This window comes from Cannabis sativa, chromosome X (assembly GCF_029168945.1).
Source record: "Cannabis sativa cultivar Pink pepper isolate KNU-18-1 chromosome X, ASM2916894v1, whole genome shotgun sequence".
NCBI lineage: Eukaryota > Viridiplantae > Streptophyta > Magnoliopsida > Rosales > Cannabaceae > Cannabis > Cannabis sativa.
In genome coordinates, this window is record NC_083610.1 from 76582922 (window position 1) to 76610655 (window position 27734).

The 27734-nt window shown below is 33.8% G+C and overlaps 1 protein-coding gene across 1 annotated transcript; it reads right to left on the minus strand.

Annotated features, from left to right (window-relative positions):
- Positions 1 to 27734, minus strand: LOC133031671 (sugar transport protein 5). The gene is made up of 4 exons (XM_061105191.1): positions 26958 to 27734; positions 15699 to 16030; positions 679 to 1320; positions 1 to 570 (listed from the first exon to the last, which is right to left on the minus strand). The coding sequence occupies exons 1-4, from the start codon at positions 27091 to 27093 to the stop codon at positions 112 to 114; spliced, it is 1569 nt and encodes a 522-aa protein (XP_060961174.1). The 5' UTR covers positions 27094 to 27734; the 3' UTR covers positions 1 to 111.

The window sequence follows — 27734 nt, forward strand, 5'->3', positions numbered from 1 at the left end:
TATGCTCTTAAACAATAACTTTATTGTGTCGTCGAATAGCATTCTGTATACAAAGTAAGTACTTATCAATAAAATCTAATTATATATGCTCTTAAACAATATTAATATTAATTAATGAGAATTCCCCTGCTGAGAGGGAGAACGTAGTTGGCCTTGGCCTTTCACAAAGCGACCCCAGTACCAATGGCGCTCCCAAACAGTGGCCATGGAATCCAAAGGGATTCCTTTGGTCTCCGGCAAGAAAAGGACAACGAAAACAGTCATGGCCGCAATCCAACCGGCGTAGAAGAGGAATGTGCCATATTTGAAGTGACAAAGCATTGTCAAGAAGGTTTGGGACAACACGAAGGTGGTCCCGAAGTTCACCGCAACACTGATGCTTTGGCCTGTGGCTCGAATTTTCATTGGAAAGATTTCGCTAGGGATGAGCCAGCTCAAAGGGCCCCATGACCATCCAAAACCAGCAGCGTACGTGCATATTAGCACTAGTATTACTAAAGCGTACCCCTTCGTTATCTCCTTCGTTCCTGAAACACCACTCGTAGTTGCTACCACCCCAGCCACCGCCACCTTATTATATGTACACAACCATTACTATAGAAGTACAGAAAAGATATATATATATATATAGCTTATAACCTACGTCCATATATATATATTTATATATAGCTTATATACCTGGCATAGAAACATTTGAATCCCTCCAACGATGAACAAAAACCGTCGACCATAGCGATCAACGACAAAGGAAGAGACGAGAATGGCACCAAGGTTGACCAAGCCAAGTATGATGGCTGCGATCAAAGCCGAATCGTTTCCCAATCCAACGGACTGAAAGAGAATAGGTGCATAGAAGGCAATGATATTGATCCCAGTCACCTGTTGAAAGAATGGTATCCCTATCGCCATCACCAGCTGAGGACGGTACTGCCTCTCCAATATGCTCAAGAATGGAGACTCTTCTTGCCCAGCTACGGCTTTAGCCATTTCGTTTCGCTTAACTAGCTCCGCCAGCTCAGCTTCCACCTCAGACTCTTTGCCACCTCGGGCCTTGAGTAGCGACAACTTGGCTTGAGTTAGCTTCCCACGCTCCACCAAGCTGTTAGGTGTGTCGGAGATCATTAGCGCCCCGACTGTCATTATGGCTGCCGGCACCATGGCAAGGCCTAGAGATAGACGCCAACCCCAGCTGCGGTGGGCTGTGCCGTAGTTTATGCAGTTGGACGCTACCACTCCAATTCCGATGAAGAATTGAAAGCCTGTGTTGAATGCCCCTCGCCACTTTGGGGGTGCTACTTCCGACAGATAGACAGGAGTCGCCTATATATATAGTGAGATTATTAACAAATCTTATACAAATTAATTGAGCATTATGATTGAGAATTAGGAGTCTCTAAAATTTTCTAGATGTGTCGTCTTGTGATTGGATAACGATACACTTTAAAAGTTATAACATTAAACAATCGATATGGAACCCACCAATAGCGATATTGACACGTAATAGGGTATACTAAAAGCATCTCCAATAATATTATTTTTTAAAAATGCTAAAAACTTCATATCATGCAAAAATATAATATTTTATTTTATCTCTCTTCCAGATCAATTTTAATTTTGACACTCTTAATTCTACAAACACTCCAATAATATAAATATAATACTTTTAAAAAATGTTAAATTATGATATGAGACATTATTATTTAATATATTATTATTTGTTTTAATTATAAATATTCACACTACTTATTTATCTTTAATTTTTTATCTTTTTTAAAAAGCAAAGCATCGTCGTGTAGTGGCCTCAATATAATTTTCTATGTTAACACATATTTAACTCTAATGGTATAGTATCCTTGTGTTTTTGCCAAATAAGCAATCATCCTTTAAAATTTAACAATTAGAGATAGTCCAAGCACTATTATTGCTTTCTAACATTTCTCTAATTAATTTTATATATACGCGTAATGTATATATACAGAAAATTCATAACTCATCACTTTTGCTTAGGGCTGGCAATATGGGTCACGACACGACAACACGACTCGAAAATGACACAAATAAATGGGTTTGGATTACACGTTTAATAATTGTGTCTTGTTCGTGTTTGAGTTTGAGTTTCTGACACATTTAATAATTGTTTTGTGTTCATGTTTAAGTTTTCGATACGTTTAATAATTGTGTTGTGTTCGTGTTTACCTTAATTGTATCGTGTCATAGTCATGTCGACACATTTAATAATTGTGTCATGTAATAATCATGTTGACATGATAACACGAATTAATTTTCTTATATTTTATAAAAAAAAAAAAAAAAACTCAAATTTTTGTATTTATAATGATAATCGTGTTATCGTGTCATGTTATGTGACCTACGAATTAATCGTGTCATGTTCGTATTCAGGTTTCGACACATTTAATAATAAACGTGTCGTGTTTATGTTTACTTTAATCATGTCGTACGTGTCATAAATCTATCGACACGAACACGACACGATAACACGAATTACTAGCCCTACTTTCGCTAGCTCCTACCGTACTAACGATTTATATTTTCGATATGTGGAGACATATTATAACTTGGTTTTTTTTTAAATGACAGCTTATATCATAAATTCATATAATTATATTTATAGTAAACATTCTATCCATTTTGATTTTTTTTTATATAATTAATTATACCCTCAAAAGTAAGATTTAAGCAGTCACTTATATACGAAAGAAAATGAGTGTGACATACTATTTTGAACACTATAAATTATTTATAAAAATTTTAAAAACAAGTGAGGTGTCAAGTGACAAATTCAAAATTTTTACTTTGTATATGAAACTTAATTGTTATAAAAATATTTATTACGTCTTTTAAATAGAAATTATAATCACTTCAAGTAAATTTATTTAAATTTTGTAAGGATTTGTGTTATAAAAAAATAAACTTTTTTATTATTTTAGTATATGATTATTAAATATAAAAATATTTAAATTTTCATGTTAATTTTTTCTTCTCAGTAGGAATTGTACACATAACCCAATTACAATGTCCTTTCGTAGATGTTTACAATAAGTACAATATACAATATTATAAAATTATAAATTAAGATATAATTTTTCTAGGTTGATTAACGTCACCTTGGAGGGAAAAAAATCACATGTCCCCAAGATGTTGTCTCTACCCTATCCTACCAATTAATTACAACCACATCATCAATTTAATTTTATTACTCAGTAGAAAATTATGTTAAAGTTAAAGAATTAGTATTCTATCCGCATTAATTATTAACTTTTTTTCTCAAGTATTTATTAATTAATCTTTAATATTATAAAAATTCAAGTATATAGAAATCTAAATTTTTTTTCTTTTTTTGAGAGAAAGCATGTAATCAATTAAATAACATCAGCTGTTACAGGAGCACTAATAAATCTAGGACAAGCATCCGTCCACAATTGAACTCCTACCGAACTAGTAACAGACTTTGCTAGTGCATGGGCCACACCATTCGCATCACTCGAGATGGCACAACAAGAACCACCACCACCAGCAGCTAAAAGAGAAATAATCTCCTCAACAATTGGTTTAAACATAATAATAGAATTAGGATTATTAATCCAAGAGCTCACAATAGATGAATCCGTCTCAACCCGCATCACCTTGTACCCCAATCTGGCCGCCCACAACAGACCCGTACGCATGGCAAGGAGCTCCGCCACCACAACCTGAAACTCTCCAACCCCACCCACAGCCCACGCCGCCCACACCACACCCCCACCCCCACGGATAACTCCACCAAACCCAGCGAAACCCCTCCCCGATGTAATCGCGGCATCAACCGATAACACAAACTCACCCATATTTGGTGAAGGCCAACGTCCAGAACCGCCCACATCACCCTCGCCCCCCCCCCCCCGGCGCGTCTTACCCGCCCCACCACTCCACCAGCATTCCCAACACCCACCCCAGCAAAGGCAGCAAGAGAGCCTCCCAATCCCCGATGATCAGAGATCACCGCCGCCCCTTGAAACTCCTCCAAGACATCCTTTGCTAGCTCCAGAATCAGATCTAGTCTGGACTTTTTCTTCCCAAACAAAACGGAGTTTCTATCATACCATACCCACCACCAAATCATAGACAATTGAGCAAACTTATTCTGTTCAAGTACCTCAAATAAGCAGACCAACAATTCTGCTAATGGACCAGTCCTACATCGATTTAAATGACTCCACACCTAAAGCTTTGACCACATAGGGAGCAAGGAAGAACAGAACACCAAAGCATGCTCTGGAGTCTCCGTATCCTCACCACACCTATGACAAATCAGCTGAACCGGGACCTTACTTTTGATAAGTTGGGAATTGGTTGGAAGAGCCCAATGATACATTCTCCAGAGAAATATTTTGACATTCTGTGGAATTTTTAAGTTCCACATGCCATTCCACCAATGAGATTGATTCACAGAAGAACACCCAATCCTTTCACTCACCAAATCAAGGGCCACCGCATAACCACTCTTCACCGAGTAACATCCATTGGAGTTGTAATGCCAACACCACACGTCAGCACACTGTCCCATCCTCAACGGAATGCCAAGAATGACATCAATGTCCAACCGTAAGAAATATTGGCCTAAGGACTGAAGATCCCAAGACCCATCATTACCAATCAACTCCTGAACCATCACGTTACCATTAGGTGCTGCTGAAATAGGTCGAAACGTTCGAGGTCGGGGTATTCAAGGATCGCGAAACGCATCAATACTATGGCCATCACCCACAACCTTCCTCATTCCCTTCTGCAACAATTCCAACCCACAAATGAGACTGGACCACAAATGAGAAGAACCATGTCGATCTTTAGCTTCCAATATTGAGGTATGGGGATAATACTTGTGCTTCAAGACACGACCAGGAAGGAATTCGGCGACTGAAGTAACCGCCAAACTTGCTTAGCAACCATAGCTTGGTTGAAAAGCGCCAGATCTTTAAAGCCTAAACCCCCTTCGACTTAGGTTGACAAACATTATCCCACTTTACCCAAGCAATTTTCCTCTTATCACATTTCGTCCCCCACCAAAACTGTAAAATGATTGAACGAATTTTATCACACGTCGCCACAGGCAGCTGAAACATGCTCATCAGGTAATTTGGCACTGCTTGCAGAATTGCCTTAATTAGAACCTCACGCCCCCCAACTGAAAAGAAACTTCGCTTCCAACTCCTAGCAAAAGTCTGCTTCTTATTCTTACTAATAACCGTTGGCAATCCCAAATACTTATCATGAGTCGCCACTGACTCCAAGCCTAATATACCCAATACACTTGTACGATCCGCCTGATGATAAATCTACATTTTATAACATTAATTTATGAAATATCTTTCATAATCAGCTATCATTTTTTTTTCTTCTTCCAAGCATTCTTTCATTTTCATCTCTGCGATTTTGGTGGTGAAGAAAATAAGTATAATATGCTATAGATATAGATTGCGTTGATATTTGTTATTTCTTCACTAATAAAATAAATTATTCTATTAAAATATTTTTTATTATTTTTACTGTATAATAAAAATGAGATTTATCTTCTTCATTTGTTTCTTTACACATTGAGCAATATAATTTCCATATGTTAAATAAGTAGTGTATGTATATATGTTATTTCATTTGGATATAATTAGATTAGATAATTAAGGGTATATAACTCCTCTAAACATTATATATGTTATGCATGATACTGTTGTTATTATTTTTTTTTCTTACTCTATTCTTCTTAAACATATTTTCTTGCTTACCTTTTACTTTCACTTTTGTCTTTTTACTTATAAAAATGAACAATGTAATTGGATTTGTGTGTAATTGGAGGGATATACCCTAGTGATAGGAAAATTTCAGAATGATGGAATGGTTGTGTACTTAGTTAAACCATTACTAGATTCATGGATGACCTAATCGTGATCTTAAGAAAAACTAGAACTGTTAACCAAGGTTTGCATGTTTGTTAGCTATTCTAAGTGATTAGGGGTGGACCATCCCATAGTCATTAGATAAGAAAGTGTTTGTTTCAACAAATACTACTTTTCTAAGAAAATGACTAAGTCTGAAAAATAAAGTAGCAAATAAAGGAGATATTTTTCTTGATTCCAAAAGTGTTCAATCATCTAATTCGATATAAGATGGTCCCACTGCCTCTGTTGTCTTGACACAACCGAAGAGGGCAATACCATTTAGTATTCTTAGACAAAAATTCACGGTACCTTATCGTAGTGGGAGGGTTTGAAGGAACTCACCCTGTTATGACTTGGAAGACACCGTTGATTAAAATCCATTGTTAGTTTAAACAAGTAATGGATTGTTAGAATAACAAACTAAGAAGCTAAGCCAAGAGAACTATGGTTAAAACCATTCATATAGAACAACCAAAAGTTTTTCTATTACAAGGACAAGAAAGGAAATTTTGTTAGTAAGTCTATTCAATGGACTTAATAAAACTTTCTATTCCTAGTAGTAAAGGTTTGAGTTTATCTAAACCTATGGCTTGTGGTATGCCTAGTAATTTACTTACTCTAGTGCAAGCAACTTACTTTGGTAAGATGCTGGAGCATTTTTTTAATGGCAATCTATAGAAGCTTCTCGACTTCTAGATATAGATTTTATTTATTTAAGGAAAAGTTTCAACTATTCCAGAAAAGATAAAGGCAAATGAAAGAATTCCTTAGGATCAACAGTGAGAGGTCTCAGATATGCTTTCCTATGCATTAGACCAGACACCTGCTGTTGAGTGGGAGTAATGAGTAGGTATCAGACTAATCCAGGAAAGGAACATTGGAAAACAATCAAGGGAATCTTAAGATCAAGAAGAGGAACTATATGTTAGTCGATGAGGGTGTATTTAATACTCTTAGACTACACCAAATCAGATTTCTAGACTTGCCTTAGTGCTAGAAAGTATGTTGATGAGATGGTGATTACTCTGGGGGTGGAGTAGTGATTTTGGAGAAGTGTAAAAACCTATCTGAAGTCTCTAAGTCTACCAGAGAGAATGAATGTTAAAGTTGCAGGAAAGATACTTATTCAGTCTAAGAAAAGTTCTATACATTTTTGGCATTATTCCAACATTTATTAACTACTAGTGTTACTTCCTGACTAACGCAAAAGTAGTTTCCAAAAAGTAAAGAAACCAGTATCCCTAGAGGAGTAGACATATAGAGAGGAATTTCACAATTTCAAGGATTTTGTGATTAAGGAAATGTAATGGTGGAGGAAAGGTTGTATTGAATACAACCTGTCAGATCATATTACAGAGAGTATACTACACTTGATTTGGATATCAAGGTGTTGAGATTATTTGAAATGCACTTTTTGTTTTATATTAGTTTTGTTGGGTTTTGTGCCCTAAATAAAACCCATTTCAATATAATCAGATTTACTAATTAATAAAGATCAGAAATCGCATTTTATGTTGCATGGTTCACATGATGTATTTCATGATTATAAATTCTGTTAGGTCCAGAACATATGTATTTGTTCATGATTATAGTGTTGTCAACACAGTGAAATATAATCATGATTATATGTTCAAAAGTTTAATTCCCTGATTTGTCAGTTCACTGGATTTAGACTGGCACGATAATCAGCGATAGGTATACTTACACCTTGGATAAGTATTATGTCCTTTCCAAGGCATTGGCAAAGTTTACCAGTATCGGATGTATGGAGTATACATTGGAAGGGACCAATATTGAACTTGGATTAGATATGATAAATTTACCGTAATATCTATTCAATTCAATATCACCTAGTTGATCCTAGATCAAATGATCTTAATCCTGACATGATTAGGTTCGATCTCAAGAGTGTTATTTGGCTAAATAGAGATAAATGATTGAGATCTCATTTTAGTGATTATATTATTTCACTAAAATATCATTTATGGGTGGCCAAGTGTTTTAAGGATAAAATACATTGAAAGGGTGTAATGGTAATTTTATCCCTATGCAATGTAGATCATCTATAGAGGATCATTGATTATTGGGATTATAACAATGGATAATTAATAGCGTATCTATATCGTGGAACATATAAAGCGTTCTATGTAATTGAGAGTGCAATTCCAAGTTCTATGGTGGATGCAATGAGGAATTAATAAGTTAGTTAATTTACTTGGTAAATTCTAAATCTGCTTATTAGAAGCTCGGTTATATAGGCACATGGTCCCCATACTAGTTGAGACAAACTGCTTGTAAGACTCAGTTAATTGATTTTAATTAATCAATTTTAATTCTAAAATTAGACTATGTCTAGTTTATGAATTTTTCACTAAGATATGGTTTGATTGTGAAAGAATAGTGTTTTGGGGTTTATTTGTTAATTAAGAGACTTTATGGAGTCTAATTAATAAATATTATAAATGACAATTTTATTTGATAATTATTTTTATTATTAAATAAAAAGTTTTGGCATTCATAGGGTTGAAAGTGCAAAAGTAGTATTTGTGAAAAATAGATAAAATAGTTGAGAAAAATGATAAAGTCCAAACTAATGTAAGGCCCACTATGTGGCCGGCCATTAGGGGTGTATTTTACTCTATTTTATCAATCTTTTATTCCTAATAATTCAACCCTAACCCTATTGAAGATAGTATAAAAGGAAGGCTATGGTCTCTTCATCAAGACTAATGCCTCCAAAGCTAAAAACCTAGATGAGACCTCTTCCTTCTTCTTTCTTCTTTATTTCGAAACCTATAGCCTTTCTTCACTAAATAATTTCAGCCATTAGTGATTGAGTAAGTGCCCACACACATCAAGTTGGTCCTCAATCATAGTATGTAAGACTGTGAAGAATCCAATCAACAAGAAGGAGAGAAAGAGATCCAGGTTCAGATCTTAATAATGCTCTGCTACAGAAAGGAATCAAGGGCTAGAGATCTGAACGAAAGGAGTCATTATATTCCGCTGCAATCAATGTAAGGTTTCTTAAACTTTATATGTTTTTATTTACATTATTTTAGAAATTCATATTAGGATGTTAAACAACATACATGGTAGTAAATCTAGATCCTGGTAAAATAATTCCAACGGATAGATGTATCCATTTGAAAGAAATATGAAGGTACTTAAAAGTTATGTGCATAACCACTATTGGCCAGAAGCATCTATGGTTGAGTGCAACACATCTGAAGAGGCTGTAGAATTTGGTTTAAAGTACATGGCCGAAGTTGAGGCAATTGGAATTAGCAAACCAAGAACTGACCCAAATGAGGTTGATAGAGGATTAAGGGGGAAAGGAACAATGGTGAAAGTCTCCAAGCTTGATCTAGATCAAGCTCAATTAGTTGTGATGAACAATAATGTAGAGGCTTAGCCATATATAGCGTAAGTTGTAGGTAGCTTTTCTGTAAAGACCGCTTAGTTTAAATTTAAAAATTAGCAGATAATTAGGGTTTAATTATAAAAATTATTTATTGATATTTAAATAATTATTTATGTTGATTTATTTGAATTCAGAATGCATTTTATATGTCATATAGTGAAATTTCATATCTTTGCATGATCGGTGCCCGGCAATATTGGAACGCGGTGTATGGCTCAGTAGAATAACATCTTGGTATTTTAGTATAGCGGGGCGGTATTTTTAGACATTGGGAATGTCGAGATTAATCGGGAATTTAGAGTTTTCCCAAAATACCCTAAGTGATTTGTGTGACTCTTTAGTATGGGCAAGGGCATTATGGTCTTTTTGCCTTTTGAGTTTTGTATTTTAGTGGGGATTTAATATTATGTTTAAATATGATTTTGAGTGGCTATATGCTGATTATTAAGCAAGTAAATCAACTATTTTCTCCTTTTTTTGAAAAATCAAGAATTAGACAAAAGTTGCATTTTCTCTCAAGTCTCTCTCTCTCTCTCTTTCGAACCCACCTAGAGGCAGCTAGGTTTTGGTTGGTTTTTCTGCATTTCAAGCTAGTCTTAGCAAGGAATTAGTGATCTCATGTTCTTGGCAAGATTCTTGTAGCTTTCTCTTTATTTCCTTAAGTTGTAAGAAAAGAAATTTTGCATGCTTTGAAATGTTGTTGCTGAAGCTGCTGGAGTTAGTTGTTGTTGTGTTCTGAGGTTTAGATATGGGTTATTATGTTGATTTATGCATGAATTAGAGGTTGTTTGAAGGGTTAGTCAAGTTTTGAGTTTTTGAACTCAATCTTGAAGCTTTAATGGTGAAATTCGTTTTTGTGAATGGATGATTGTTTTATCACTTGGAATATGTTCTTTGTGGTCTATATAGCAGGCCTGGAGAGTTTGGTTTGATTTTGGGTTGATTTGCATGAGATATGAAATTTTGAAAAATTCCTGCACTGAACCGGAATTTCCGGTTCAGGGAGGCCTGTAGGAACCGGAATTTCAGTTGGCTTCCAGGAATTTTTCCCATAACCAGAATTCCGGTTGGGGAACCGGTCTACCGGTTGGGGCAGTTTTGGGAACCCTAGTTTTTCCCATTTTTGTGTTATTTAGGGTATTGCCAAGTTATTTATCGATAGGGAAACTTTTAGTTTCAAGTTTAAGTCCCCGGAAAGTGATTTAGCGTGTCGCTTATCAGTGTTGTGATTGATGTGATTTAGGAGCCTGTAATTCGCCGAGCAGTTTGTTCCACTCAGGTTGACCGGCACACCTGAATTCGGATCGAGGTAAGATTAGTATAACAGTATGCATATGTATTTACATGTTTAGCGTGCATGTTAGTAAGCCTGTTAGATTACATTAGATATGTATGTTGGCTTTTGTGCTATTTGACAGTATCACATCGGTACGGCTAGAGTATGACTAGCGTACCGAGTATAGACTGATATTATGGTCATTAGCACCGTACTATTTGACAGTATCACATCGGTACGGCTAGAGTATGACTAGCGTACCGAGTATAGGCTGATACAGTATCACATCGGTACGGCTAGAGTATGACTAGCGTACCGAGTATAGGCTGTTACTATGTCAAAAGTACCGTCGTACGAACGTTCGAGACTCAGTACCGTGTGGGACACGGGGATTAGGGTTATGGTCAGGGGTATGGGCGTCTGATCATAATCCGGGATATATGCATGTTATATGATTTATGCTTTTCTTACTGAGTCTGTCGACTCACAGTGCTATGTTTATGTGTAGGTAAGGACAAGGCTAAAGTTGAGGAACCGTGAGGACGAGCAGATGAAGATTGTACATGTCGGGGCGGTTAGGCCTGGAGCGTACGATCCTCGGGACATCAGGGCTTTGTTGTTAGTCGCTGGGCGAAAAATATTTTGTAAATGACTAGTAAACTTTTGTAAAGTATTTTGTAAACAGGATCCTGAAATGTTTTGTATGTAATGTTATAAGTTTTAATTAAATAAGCAAATTTTAATTAATCACATTTTTCATTAACCTCGTTGATTAGCAACGAGCTGCACAACAAGTTTAAAAATCACGTTAACACGCCTAGGTTAGTTAGGGTGTTACATTTTCCTTTGATTAACATTTAATTAGTCACGATGAACAATTACTTGATTAACCTTTCATGTTTTGTAGTGACCATAAGGAGATATTACAATCAACACTTACAAGAAATTATAAAAGTAAACAAAAATGGGTTGCAGACAAGCATCATCAAACTTTCATTGGGTGGTTAAGGAATATCATTCAAGTAAAGTTGAACGAAACGAATCATGGAGTATCCTATGAGTTGAGTCGTATTGCCCTATGACTAAATTTTGCGGTAACAAAGGATGAAGCGTACATTGTGAGGGGTAAATGTTTTTATACAAATCAAGAGATGATGCTCGAGAGGTTTAAAATAGTGGCATACGTATTGTCGCAGAAACTATGCATTTTCCAAGTGCAAAAGATAGAAACCCTCTTTTAGGTACCATGACGTATTATGGGGTTCTTGAAAAAATATGGGAGCTCAATTATTTTGCGTTCAAAATTCTACTTTTTAAATGTTATTGGGTTTACAACAGTGTTAGAGTAAAACTGACGACCTTGACTTACTTTGGTAGATTTAAGTAAGAGAGGAAGCAAGAATGATCCAGGCTGGCCAAGTAGTACAAGTTTTTTACATTTTTGATCCATGGCCAAAATAACATTCTGACGCAGGTGCTCGGGACACCAGAGCATCTGGACGTGTCAGGGCTGCTAGGTGTGCTAGTACTTGAAAAATATTGTTTCATTAGTTATACAAAATAAATTATAGCTAACTTTATTTATTGATTTGCAGGTTCCTTGCCAAGGCATCTAAACTGTTTGACAGGAAGAAAATAGAAGTTTTTGATGCAGTGGCTCAGAAACAGAGGGAGATTGACAAATTAAAAGTCGAAATCAAATCCCTTAAACAGAAGAAAGATGTTGCCGAACAAGAGCAGAATGAGGATGAGAAAGAATCACAGGTGGCTCATCAAGCATATGTTCCACAACAATATGATCAGGAGGATGAGGGTCCACAAAATTATGCTCAGGAGTTTGTTTCCCTAAATGAGCCACCTCTCATGTACAATTTTGTTGAACAGAGGGCAGCTAACCAGCCTATATTTCTCTATCAGACAATATCGACAACATAGTGGCCCAAGATAATTTGTATGAACATGAGAGTAAAATCACAGTTTACACTAAGCCATATGATGATTCACATGCTCGGGTTCTCATTTCAGAAATGGTGCAAGAGAATGCCGAAATCCCAATCTCAATTGAGGGGTGCAAATGCGTTAAGAAAGTAGCGAACATGTTCCTTCCTTGGCCTAAATACCTAATTGTAACACTCGAGGTAATGGTTTGTTATAAATTAATTATTAATGATTAGTGGAGTTTGAATATCTTAAATATTCAACCATAATGAAGTAAGTTCTGCGAATACATATGCTGCAGTCAGATGAATAAATAATCAATTGTTTATCTTTTTTTTTGTTATTAGGCATGTTTAAAATTTTTGAGAGTATTCAATTATAGTTGTTATGCTGCTGAAAATTTGGTAGAATTAAGATCAAATTTGGTGTTTTGTATAAGACGTGATGTGTCGAAGGGAAAATGTCCCATGTCTTGTCGAAAAGGCGGTGGTGATCAAGCAGATCTATTATTCACACTAGAGATCATGGCACTAATCCCCAAGTCAATTAAATGGATGGTTGAAGAATTTTTGATAATCAAGGACAAACATGAGATAATCCTAATTCGGGTACCCCGTGGATTCATAGAATCTCGTACCCAGTTCACGATATTTGGAGAAAATTTGCAGCAGGTGGCGTTGTGTGACTTTATTGGCAACCAGGAAATGATTTTTGGAATGATGTATACTCTTCTTTAATCTAATTAACCTTATATATTAAATTCTAATGAAATTATTATAAAACACTAATATTTAACTACTTAATGCAGACACATCTGGAAGAGCTTAAATGATTTGAGACGAATTTTCAAGTTTTATGACCCAGAATTTCTCGTAGTGAACGGTATCAACGATTTAGAGAAGGATGAGTCTTTTGAGAATGCATCACAAGGATTGGCTCATTGGTTATCGTCGATGAATATCCAACACTAAATGTTCTTTATTTCCAGGAATACTGAGTAAACACTATTTAAGAGGTAATTTAATTTTTTTTTCTATATTATAACTTAAAATTATTTTTACACTATCTTACATACATCCCAATATAATTTTTTAGTTCGCATTGGATGCTAGAGATCGTTGCACCAAGAAAAATTATCTATTTAGACCTTATACGTGGCCACAAAGTTCTCCCACAAATGAATCCAATATTAGAAAGGTAATAATTTAATTACTCATTATGTAACAAATCTTTTGATTGACTAAGTTATATATATTTATGTTAATGAATTGAAATGTTAATATAATTTTTAAAATAGAGCACACAAGATTATAGGGGCTTCAAATGCGTATCCATGGGGTGTGGCCAGGAATTTCACTATCAAATTGTCCAAGATAATTTAAAAATCAATTTAAAAACCAAGAATGTGGTTTTTGTATTTTGAAATACATGTCTGACATCGTCGCACGTGCAAATTCTAACTGTTATATACACGATCAAAAACTGTAAGTTTTATTATTAATTATCGTATTTATTATATTAACAAATAATAATATATATAAACTAATATAAAATTTTACTTCTTTTTATAGTTTGGGGAAAAGAAGACATAGGATCCAAAAACTGAATTGTTACCATTACAATGACCGTGGATAAAATGATTGCTGGCAATGATTCACGAAGACTTGGACGATTGATGCTGAAATGTATAAGAATGTTTCTTCCCTAACTTATTTTTTTAGGTTAACTTGTAATTAGATTTATTAACTTGTTAACACTTAGACTAATTTTAAAATATTTGTATAATATAATTGTAATTTTTTTATTTACTTCTATGAAATTAATTTAAGTATATTGGCTAATCATAAAATTAAGTGTAAATACCATTTTAGATCCTACGTTTTGCAAAAGTTACTAATTGGACCCTCTGTTTTGTTAAATGATAAAATAGACCTTATATTTTCCAAAATGGTAAAAATAAGACCATAAGCTCAATTTTTAACAATTTTATTCAATAATATAACTAACTTTAAGATCATTTTTAACATGAACAGATACAGATTATGTAACCAATTTTTTCATAACATCTCTAGATCAGATTATTATTAAGTTTTATTTTGACAAAAAATCAGTTCATGGTCCTATTTGTATAATTTTAGAAAATACAGGGTCCATTTTGTCATTTAACAAAACAGAGGGTCGAGTTGGTAACTTTTGTAAAACACAAGGTTCAAAATAGTATTTACCCTAAAATTAATTTAAATAATATTTAATTTAGCTTTCAAAAAAATAAATATTTAATTTTAATTAAATAATATTTATTATAAATTAATAAATATATAATTTAAATAAATTAAAATTTTGAATTTATACTAGGTTTTAAATTGAAAAATAAAATAATTATGAAGGATTTGACGTCAATTTTTAATCATTTGACGTCGGTTATTAGTGTATATGGCGTCGATTATTTGTATAACTGACGTCATAGTGTATATATGACGTCAATTATTTGATAATAACCGACGCACTAAGGTACACTTTAACGTCAATTATTTTCAATTCTATAGCGTCACCTAGATAAGCGTCGTTAATGAATTTTGCCAAAATCGACACTGAAAGGCCTTAAAAACCGCCTCTAAAGCCCAAATTTATTGTAGTGTTCTAGAGGTAGCACCCTATATACGATTAGTCAGCAATATTCTCTAAAAGATATTATATTAAATTATATAGAACTCGATGCTTAATTGCACCAATAGCGATATGACACTTAAGAGGGTGCTAAACATGTGTGGCTCCTACCATTTCTCACATATATATATATATATATATATAATTAAATATAATATAAAAAGGAAATTCACATAAACATTTACATAAATCAATACCTCTCGGAGACCAAAAAGACTAAATAGTTTTTTATTATTATTATTATTATTATTATTATTATTATTATTATTATTATAAATATCTAAGTTCATGCATTTATTCTATTTAAGTATTTAATATGTAATTATGTTGAAATAAATATATCTTTAAGTTTTCAGTTAAATTAATGTTTGAAAAGTATTTAAGTGGAAGCTCTAGTACTGATACCGCATCTCTATAAATTATTGTTTTGCCCATAGTATTTTAGTATAGTTGATTGACTTACTTGGTTAGTGAAACCAACCCCAAATCCGAGCAAGATACGGCCTAATATGAGCATAGCAATATTGGCAGCACCACCATTAATTGCAGCTCCAACAAGGAAGGTGCAACCACCCAATAAAATGGTGTTCCGGCGGCCCAAGGTGGCGGTGAGGCGGCTTGCAACTAGGGATGCAGCTAAGCCAGCTATGTAAAGTGAAGATGTGAATGCTGTCAATGCTTGACTGTCGTACACACAGTATATGTTTGGTTTGGTGGCTTTTCCTTCTCCTTCCTTATTCCTTAGTACAGATGGGAAAAATTTCCTCAGAAATGGTAACATTGTCGTCACTCCACCTGAAATTAATTTAATCATGTCATATATACTATATCTTTTAACATCTTTTAATTTATACATACAACTGATTTTACATATGTTTGGTTTTTTCCTTACTCTCTTATATTTAACGGGAGTTTTATTTAAGGTAGATTTTTTTTTAGATTACTTCAAAAATACACAAAAGTAACTAAATAATTACAAAAATACCATTGTACAAAATTTTAAATATTTTTATAATTTTTAATATTTTATTTACAGAAAATATAATTTTTTAATATTTTCATGTTATTTTTATATTCTACTCTTGTTATTTTGTTGTTAGTTTTTTATTATTTGTATATTATTTTTATGTTATTTAAATATTACATTTACCTATGTAAATTAATTATATAATTATAATTTATTTTATGAAATTGTTTACAGTAGTTATATTTAGCAAAATTTTAGAAGAACATAAATAATTAACATTATAAAAAAACAAAGTTTACAACAAGAGTACTCTTGCTCTTGTCTTTCTCTCTTCCATGGCAAAGAATAAAAGAATGAACAAGAAGTCAGTTACTCGAGCTGATCATCAAGATCTCCTTTCAATCCATGATACGATGAGAGTAAATATGAGAAGATTGCTAATTGTGTTGCGGATGATTCAAAGGGGCTTAATTTAATATAGTTGATGCTCTTCAAGCAGGGAAAATTATCGAAGATCATTGTGTAAATAATAAGGGAGATGATTGTATGGAAGATTCGTTTTGTGAATAATAAGGGAGAGGATTGTATGGAAGATGCAAATAAACTCATATCTTTGAGCTAGACGGAGGAGATGAAACAAGATGGATACTGGGCATCTGCTCAACACCAATGGAAGAAATTCACAAAGGATAAGATTTCTTATTCTGAACCTAAATTGAGCTATTCGAATCCGATAGTGAAAGATGGAAGGAAAATCTCTCAAGTGGATTGTGAAGAGGTTAAGGTTCAGGCTACCAATTAGAATTCAGCAATCATCTGTATGGTTCTTAGAGCTAATCCTCCTACAGCAGTGGTTGAAGGCTTTATTAAGCGAATTTGGGGACATCTAGGGATTGCTCAGATTGTGAGGATGACAAAGGGACTTACGATGGTGAAATTTAATGATGAAGTAACTAGAGACCATGTTTTGGAAAATGGTATGATTCAATTTGACAAAAAATCAGTCATTATTCGACCTTGGTCTACATATATGAATGCAGTTCGATTGGTTAGATCAAACCTGTTATGGATTCATCTCCATATTTTGGCCTTCAATATTGGGGCAATAAATGCCTAAGTGCTTTGGTGAGTACCATTGGCAAGCCAATTATGATGGACAAATTCACTCGTGATCGAATCCGAGTTCAATTTGCAAGGGTTTTGGTTGAAATGGAAATAAAGATTACTCTGTCGCGGGTTATTCAATATTTCAATGAGTTTGGGCAACTTGTAGAACAGGGGGTTGACTATGAGTGGTTCCTAATTAAGTTCAAATCTTGTTCTAGTTATGGTCTTGTTATGGCTGATTGTAGAAAGGATAGAAGATTCAATAGATAAAGAGAAGGAGACCATAGTGGAAAGTGTTCCTGAGATACAAACAGTTTCTACTTTGGTGGCAATAGGAACCTCTAATTTAGTTAAACCATAAGGAAATATGGATACAACAGTTGGTGACAAGAAAATTATAGAACATGGTGTTCATAAGAGCAGCCAGGGTGTGACAGTCAGTAGTCCCGTGATCCGTAAGGGGAAACACCGGGTAAGCTGTGCAATCCCACACCGCCTAGAGTAGGTCAAGTGGGATGATTCTGAGACTGTGTAGGTATGGGACTACACAATTGAAGAGAGCTTAAATGGATTGATTGGTACTACCTATATCAACAAGGTGCATCTTGTTTTTCGGTAGCCCATCTTGAAAGAACTCCACAGTTAAGCATGCTTGGCTTGGAGCAATTTTAAGGATGGGTGACCTCCTGGGAAGTTTTCCCAGGATGCGTGTGAGTGAGGACAAAGCACGCTAAAAACACTTGTGTTGGTCTGTAGGGTCAGTCATCAATCCAGGAAGTAGCTAAAGTGGCGTACTCGTGTATAAGAGCCATTCATTCCGTGGGTGTAAGGACCTAATTGAGGCTTGAAGCGGGGACGTTACAAATGGTATCAGAGCCTTGACCCAGCCGGAAGTGTGGTCGACGAGGACGTCGGACCCCGTAAGGGGGGTGATTGTGACAGTCAGTAGTCCCGTGATCCGTAAGGGAAAACACCGGGTAATCTATGCAATTCCACACCGCCTGGGGAAGGTCAAGTGGGATGATTCTGAGACTGTGTAGGTATGGGACTACACAGTTGAAGAGAGCTTAAATGGATTGATTGGTACTACCTATATCAACAAGGTGCATCTTGTTTTTCGGTAGCCCATCTTGAAAGAACTCCACAGTTAAGCGTGCTTGGCTTGGAGCAATTTCAAGGATGGGTGACCTCCTGGAAGTTTTCCCAGGATGCGTGTGAGTGAGGACAAAGCACGCTGAAAACACTCGTGTTGGTCTGTAGGGTCAGTCATCAATCCAGGAAGCAACCAAAGTGGTGTACTCGTGTATAAGAGCCATTCATTCCGTGGGTGTAAGAACCTAACGGAGGCTTGAAGCGGGGACGTTACACAGGGAGAGGGAGGGGTCAGGATTGGCTTACTCCAAAGAGGACATTTCAGATCAATAAGTTGTGGCAGAATTCGATTGTTGCGGATATGTTGGAAATAGGACAAGATCATAGTAGGAAGAATTCCTTTGCGGCCTAGGTTCAAATTGAAGGTAATAAAAAAGATCTTGATTCCTCAATTAGTTAATTGTCATGGATTGTTGCAATCTTTTTAGTTGGATTATTAGAGGCTTGAAAGGTACTAATAAACAAGATAATATTTTAGATTTTTGTAGTATAAATAAAATTGGTGTTGTGGCTATGTTAGAGACTAAAATGAAAAGGAATAAAGTGGTGGAGTAATGGATACTAAGTTCTTGAACTGGGATTTCTATTCTAGTACAATAGTTTAGAGGAAAGTGTTTATGAGGGTGATTGTTGTGGAAGAAACAAATCAGTTTGTCCATTGTTTTATTAAAATGGTGGGTCAGTGTTACTTTTGTTTATGGTCTGAACTTGATTGGTGAAAGGAATGTGGAAGGGTCTTGCTAAGATAAAATGTTCTGTTAGGCCTTTGATTATGCTTGGAGATTTCAATTCAGTCTTTCACTTAGATGATAGGCAAGGTGGAAACCCACTATCTACCTCTGAATTGGTAGATTCTAATCATTGGCTCTCTCTTAAGTTGAGGGATGAGCTTAGAAGTACTGGTTCAAAGTACACTTGAAATAACAACCAAGATGGTCACTCTAGAATTTATTCTAAGATTGATCATGTTTTTGTTAGTGAAGATTGGTTAGATACTTTCCCAAATATTGTTGCATGTTTCGTTAGGACCCTAGTTCACACCACTATTTTTGTTCGGTCACCAGATCTGTTATAGAATGTATTGGTATTAAGCCATTTTGATTTTATAATTTTTGAACGAAGCATGAGGATTTTGAGAGATTAGTTATGTAAAGTTGGCTTAAACTAATTTCGGGTACTGATTTAAAAGATATTTTCAAAAAGACTTTGAGGTTGAAGGAATGCTTGAAGAATTTTAAATAGTGATTTGATTGGCAATATTGAGAAGAACAATCAGCAGGCTAAGGAAAGATGCCAGGAGGCTCAATATTGCAGGCTCAAGCTCACCATGGGGATAGTTGGTATCAGGATCTTGAAATAGAGGCTGCCTTGGATTTCAGTATGCATGAGAGAATGTCTCACAATTTCCTAGTGCAAAGAAGAAAAATTACTTGGCTGAGACATGAAGATGAGAATAATTCTTTTTTCCATGCTTGGATTAAAAAAAAAGAAGAATGGAGAATATAACAGCTTCTTTTACAAATGATCAAGGAAAAGTGGTAGATAAGTTTTTAGAAGTTACTACCCATTTCTTGAATCATTTTTAAGAGGTTCATGGGAAGTCCTAGTTCAGCAACTACAACCTTAAATATGCATTGTATTAACTAGGGAAACAAGATATCTTTTGATCAGCAAGTTGATCTTTTGAAGCCTTTCTTTGTCAAAGAGATTAAAGCAGTATTTTTTAGCATCCTGAGTTCTAAATCCCCAGGCCCTGGCGGTTATGGTTCAGGCTTCTTTAAAGCAATGTGGCCAAAAAATATGAGAAGAGTTATGTAGATCTGTTCTAAAAAATTTTAATACAGGTCATTGCCCAGCAGTCGTTCATGATACAACAATCTCTTTAGTCCTAAAAATTGATTCCCTAGTTCGAGCCATAGACTACAAACCGATCGCTTGCTACCCTACCATTTATAAAGGAATTTTGAAGCTTCTTTGTACTAGATTAGCTATTGTTCTTCCTCAGATTGTTAATCAAGGGCATTTATTAAAGGTCCATAGCTCATAACATTTTAATGTTTCAAGATCTTATCAAGAATTATGGAAGGAAGGTTGTTTCTCCGAGATGTGCTATAAAGATAAACCTTAGCAAGACTTATGACACGATTGATTGGAGTTTTCTTGAGGATCTTCTTCAAGCTTTATGCTTTCTGACTAGAATCATTGGTTGGATTATGACTTGTGTGAAAAACACCACTTACTCTCTCATGGTGAATGGTAGAATTCAAGGGAGCTTTACAGGTGACAAAAAAATTCGTCAAGGTGATCCACTCTCACTTTTATTATTTATTTTAGTTATGGAATACATAACCGAAGATTAAAATTAGCTTCTTTAGATGCTAATTTTAAATTTCACCCTATGTGCAAAAGTTTGAGGATCACTAGCTTGTGTTTTGTTGATGATCTTATCTTATTCTCCAAGGGGTCTTGTAATTCGGTGAGCGTGTTAAAGGCTGCTTTGGGTGACTTTAGTGCTACTTCGGGTTTATTGGCAAATGTTGATAAATCTCAAATCTACTCTGGAGGGTTGCTGCCACATAAAGGAAAAACTATAGCTTAGATTTTACACTTTTCATAAGGGACTTTCCCCCTCAAGTACCTAGGTGTTCCAATGAGCCCTACTAAGTGGAGAAAAGAAGATTGCGGTGGTATTAAGTTGAGATTGTATTTGTGGGCTAGTAGGCACCTTTCCTTTGCGGGGAGAACTCAATTTATTCATTTGTTGTTACTTGGTCTTCGTAACTATTGGATGAGTATTTTTGTTCTTCCTCAAAGTGTGATTAAGGAAGTTGAAAAACTTTGCAGGGTTTTTTTGGGGAGTAAATGAGAATAGAAGTAAAATTCATATAGCCTCTTGGGAAAAAGTTTGCCTCCCCAAAATGTATGGTGGTCTCGAATTTAGGGAGGGGCCTAAATGGAACAAAGCAATTCTTGTTAAATACATTTGGGCTCTTTCTGAGAAGCATGATGTGCTTTGGGTAAGAGGTGTCCACTCCACAAATTTAAAGGGTCGTTCCTTTTGGGATCATACTTTAAAAACTTATTCGAGTTGGTATTGAAGAAAGTTGTGTCTTCGGATGGTGTTTAGTCAAGCTCAAATCGTGGCAGCTGGTGCTAAAGGTAAATTCAAAGCTTCTATTATTTATAATAGCACCATTGCTCAACAGCAAATTCTTTATGATAAAACAGTTTGGAGCAAGTTTAGTCTTCCAAAACACAAGTTTATGTTGTGGCAAGCAATTAACTCTCAGCTTCTCACAAGAAATTTTTTTGACAATGTTTTGTATCCAAATGGACTCAACTCCTTGTCCTATTTGTGGTCTCATTAATGAAAGTCATGGTCACTTTTTTTTCGAGTATATCTCGAAGGTGGTTTATTATGTGTTTCATTGGATGCGGTTCAAAACTTTGGACTTTAATTGTTGGATTGTTTGGTTTACTATGAGGAGAACATGGTTTATTGCCACCATTTCTTATGATTTGCTGGGAGTTTGTGTCCATGGTCTTTGGCTGAACTGGAATAGTTGTTCGTTTGATGGTTATATGAGAAGTGAAGATTGTTTAGTTAAAGATATCAAAATAGTGATTTTATAAAAATTATACATTGTAAAAAAAATAGAAAACATTCTATACAGGAAAGAAGATTTGTTGAGAAGCTAATAAGTAATTAGTGTTGTTGGGTGGGGGTATTGTTTGAGCCCTTCGAGTTGTATAAGTTGTTTGTATCTTTGCTTGTGATTAATAAAGTTAGGGATGGTAATTATACTCGCGGGTTCAAATACCTGCGTCGAGTTTAAGTATTCACACCCAAATTGAGGTCGGGGTTGGGGTATTGATACCCACCCTAAAACTGTCCCGATATGACTCTAACATATATATTATCTTAAATTTAAATAATAAATGTTGTTATTAATTTACTTCACGCTAAAATTTTTTTATTGATTACATATTAAGGAGATGATTTTTCATTGTTCAAGAAAATGCATGTATTTACTATTTATTTAAATTAATTTTTTTTACTATTACCAATTAATGTACACGCTATTTAATTATATATCTTTACTCATCATCATTATCATCTCTATGAAGAGTTATTCACTGTTTTAAAAAAATAAAAACAAATTGCAAAAGTAAAAAAAAGAAAAAACTTTTCACTTTTATAGTATTTTCTTCTCTGTTAAAGTTGGAAGGAAGTCAAACCAAACTAATGAAAAACTTTGCATCATCGAAAGTGTTTTTGACGTTGGTGACGAAGTTAACCATCCTTATATTACGTATCACTATATTTGAGGTATTTATATTAAATCGTATGTATATGTATATATTTGTTAGATATATGTACAGTATATTGGTATATATTAGTGTTTTAGTTAGGAGTAGTTGTTTAATAGTTTGATTGGGTTATAATTTTTTTCATTCAATAGACTAACAATCTGTTATATATATATATATATATATATATTATACTAGGTGATCGTTACGTGCCAAGCCACGTACTATTAATTTTATTTAATATTTTAGTTTTTTATTTTAATTAATAATTAAAATAGTATAATTATTTAAACGATTTGTTTTAAAAAAATAAAATATGTGTCAGTATATTTAATAAGTAAAACATAATTATGTTATAATAATGTATGTTATTAATAGTAAAATGTACATTAATCTTCTAATTGAATAGGTTTGTTAAAGAAATATGTGGCTAAGATGATTTTTTTAATTTAAAAAGAGATTATTAATATTTAAAAGATTGTTTAATTTTTTGGTTTAATTATTGAGTTTATTTGTTAACGGGAGATCAAACCTAATCGTTAAATTTAACAGAATATTCTTTTATTTTTAAGTATATTCTGTTAAACCAAAAAATGCCGTTAGATAGACACTTTTAATATATAAAGATATAAATGTATACTATGCGTAATTTTGTTTTTTTGGAAACAATCCCAAAGGAGCTCATATCATGTTTGTAGTAGAACTCTATTTTTATACTTTAAATTTATTTGATTGCTTTTATTTTCAAATAGTAACAATATCTTTATTTATAGAAAATTAATTTTAAATTCTTAAAATATATATATATATAAATTAAAGTATATAATATTATTTGACCATATCTAAGTATATTATTGACATTGTAGGTATAATATAGATGATAATTTGTATTTAATTAAATATTACTACAGTTAGTCTTAAATGATCATCATTTATATATACTATTCGTAATATATATTAATGTAGGCATAATATTACCATAATTAATTTTAAATGATAATTATTTAATATGTATTTAATTACTGTAGATATAATATATATAAAATTATTGGTATTAGATTATTTGTATTACTTAAATGATGATTTTGTTTATTATTTATTTATTAACAATTATATTATTCAATTTTTAGGGAATATATTCACATCTATTGGCAGAAGATAATAGTTTCAAAGAGAGTGTTCCTGAAGTAATTCCATCTAACGAAGGATAAGTTGAAGAATCTGTCCCATTTACTAATTTCTCACTTCCATTTCTAAGACTGATAAATCAACTCCACCAACAATTGATGTGGATATTGGAAAAAGAAAAACTAACTTCTGTTGTTTGGCAGCATTTTAAAAAGCAAAAAGTCAATGGACAAGATAAGGCACTGTGCAATTGTTGTGAAAAAAAATTAGCAGGGTCAAGCAGAAATGGAACTAAGCATTTGCACGAGCATTTTAAGATATGTCCTCTCAGAAAGCATAGAGACATAAAGCAATCAATTTCGAATCCTAGCAAAAAAAAAATATGGAGGCACTTCACTTAGAACATATTCATTCGATCAAGAGAATTCAAGGCAACAACTTGCTAAGATGATTATTTTGCATGAATATCCTCTTAGTATGGTTGGTCATAAAGGATTTAGAAGTTTTGTGAGCTCCATTCAACCATTATTTAATCATGTGTCTTGAAACTCCATCAAGAAAGATATCATGAAGATATATGAGGTAGAAAAGAAAAAAAAAATGAATTATTTGAATGGCAATAGTGGCAGAATCGTTATTACATCAGATATATGGACATCAAATAATCAAAAAAGAGACTATATGATGGTGACTGCCCATTACATTGACAACTCATGGACTTTACATAATCGCATTATCAGGTAATTTATAGTTTCATATAATTTGAGTTCTATTTTATTGTTGAAATATGTAATAATACTTTTCTTTCAATACATTTTGATTGTAGGTTTCTATATATGTGCCTTCTCCTCGTACTGCTGAAGCATTCAAAAGTATTAATGCAATGTTTGGTTTCATGGAATATTGATCGTATGTTATCTACTTTAACTCTAGATAATTGTACTACTAATGATGCCATGGTAAATTTCATGTTCGAGAAATTGTCTTGCTCCCATTTGATGTTGGGTGGAAAATTTATTCATATGCAGTGTGCTCACATTTTGAACTTGATAGTTAAAGAGGGATTGGATGAAATTAAAGATGTTATTAAAAACATACGTGAGAGTGTAGTTTATTGGATTTGGACTGCAACTCCGAAAAGAGTTGAAAAGTTTGAGGAAGCGGCAAGACAAATCAAAATTTCATGCACTAGAAAATTAGTTCTTGATTGTAAGACTAGGTGGAATTCTACTTACTTGATGATTTCTAGTGCTCTCATATATAAGGATGTTTTCAGTCGCCTAACAATCAGTGAGAAAAAATATAGACACTTGCTTAAGATATGTAAGATTAGATTATTGTTTAATGAATGTCTTGAGTCAGAATGTCGTGAGATAAAATTTATGGCTCAAAAAATGATTGAAAAATTTGAGAAGTATTGGTCTATAATACATGGAATATTGGCCATAACAACAATTCTAGATCCAAGATTTAAGATGAAATTGATTGAATACTACTTCCCTCGAATTTATGGTGAGAAGTCCTCAATAGAAATTGAGAGAGTTCGAAAATTGTGTCTTGATTTAGTGGAAGAATACAATATTAATCAAAATTAAGGAAGTACTATTGATCATTCATTGAGTTGCTCTGAGCATGATAAGGATGTTGATGAATTTGTTGATGATTTGGCTGGTTATGATTTGTTCGTTACTAGCACAACCAATGATACTTTTAAGTCTGAGATAGAGTACTACTTAGAAGAGGTTGTTTTGCCAAGGACTTCTAAATTTGACATTTTAGCATGGTGGAAGAGCAATGTGTTGAAAGATCCTACTTTACAAAGGGTTGCTAAAGATATTTTGGCTATACTAGTGACTATCGTTCCTTTGGAGTCGGCTTTTAGCACTAGCGGGAGACATGTCTCTCATCATTGTAATAGGCTACATCCTAACACTTTGGAAGTTTTGGTGTGTGCACAAGATTGGTTATGGGCTGAAAGATTAGGTATGCTATATCTTGCTCTCTTTTTTTCTTCTTATTTTAGTTATTTCTAATAGTTTTATGTTTGTTTCTTAGATTCATTTACAAAAATACCAACATATTCAACAGTAAATGAAAATATAAAAGATGATGATGAAGATGTAATTATTGTTTGAATTATTCAAATATTATTTAGTTTAGCTACTTACATTAATAGTTATAAGTTTTAATATATTTTTCTTATATATTATTATAGGGACCAAGTTATGTAAACTTTATAACTTGATAAAAATTATGATGACCGATGATGAAGGTGCCCTAAAAGATATATTTATTTTTTATTTATGGACTTTATTTATTTCAACAATAGACTATGTTAGTTTTTTTAAGGCTATTGGTGAATTTTTATGTTTCATGTAATGAAATTTTTATAGTTATTATTTGAATGACTTTGTACGATTGTTTTTCTTTTATTCCTTTTGAGGTCTTTTTTTTTCAAAAATATTTTCATGGGTGCTGAATGGATATTCTCCCCCACCGAGTAATCCTTGCTCTGTCTCCTAATTTTATTTAAACGGTATAGGGTGAATTTAGGATTCGGGTATGGGGGTGGGTGAGCGATCCCCGGCCACACCATGCATGTCCCGTGTATGTTCCTATGGGTACCCGATAGGAATCCTTCTCCTACTGGATAATTTCTATTCCGTCCTCGCTTTAATTTAAATAGGTATTGGAACAGGTGTAGGATGAATTTAAACAGTGGGTATAATAGGGGTGGGGGAGCAATCCCCGCCACAACCCCGCCCAGTTTACATCGCTAAATAAAGTCATTTTCTTCTTAAAAAAAATCTAAAATAAAATCACTGGCTCCTCTCGCTCTCTCTTCTTTCTCTCTAAATAAACATACTTTTTCCATGTAATTAGTACGAGCATGAAGTGCACGCTAGTGTTATCAAATTCAATAATCAAACTTTTGCTTCTGTAAAAGGTCTGGATTAACTACTAAATGAAAGAGAAGACAGACAGACAAAGAAGGTTAATTTATATCTATATTAAAAAGTTTTTGGAGAAAAAAGAAATTAATTAGTTATAAGGAACCTGAAATTCCGATGTCATAGCCAAAAATGAGGCCACTAGAGGCAGCAACGATGCACGTAATCACCACCGACGTTGTTATCCTGCTGTGAAAGCCACTGACGGGTCCGTCAACGGCTAGAACTCCACCTCCAGCCATTTTTCTGTGCTTTAATTCAATTGCTTTGATCTATATCTACTACGTACTAATATATATATACTAAGTAAACGGAGTTGGACTACTCTGTTTTCTTTTCTTGGTTCTAACTTTCTCAGTCAGAATACAGAGTAGAGTGAGTGGTTACTACCATTCTTAAATGATTCAACTTTAATGTACAGACTTGACTTTGGGTGGTGATGGTGATGGTGTAACTGTTAAGCTAAAAGTAAATTGTTTTATGAATTTAAATAATACTTTACTACTAATTACCTACTTGATCCACTTAATCAAATACAAAATCACATGCTTAACTTAGCTACCTACTCTATATATTTTAACCATTATTTATTATTAGTAAGCAAATAAATTTGTCATTTTAAGAAATTTGAAGAAATTAAATTAATTAAGATACCTAATTACTAATTTGAACATAATCAATTAAAGTGTAAACCATCAAGCAACCCAGCAATATTGAAAACTGTAAAACATAACACGAGTACAAAACCTACTGAAAGTAGGTCGACAAGTAGTAGGATCTAAATTTGGACAATGATAATATCATAGGTGTTAATTAACACAAATATTGACTCAGTCTTTAATGATTTCAGCCATATATTATGAGAAGAACAAAAAAAACCCTA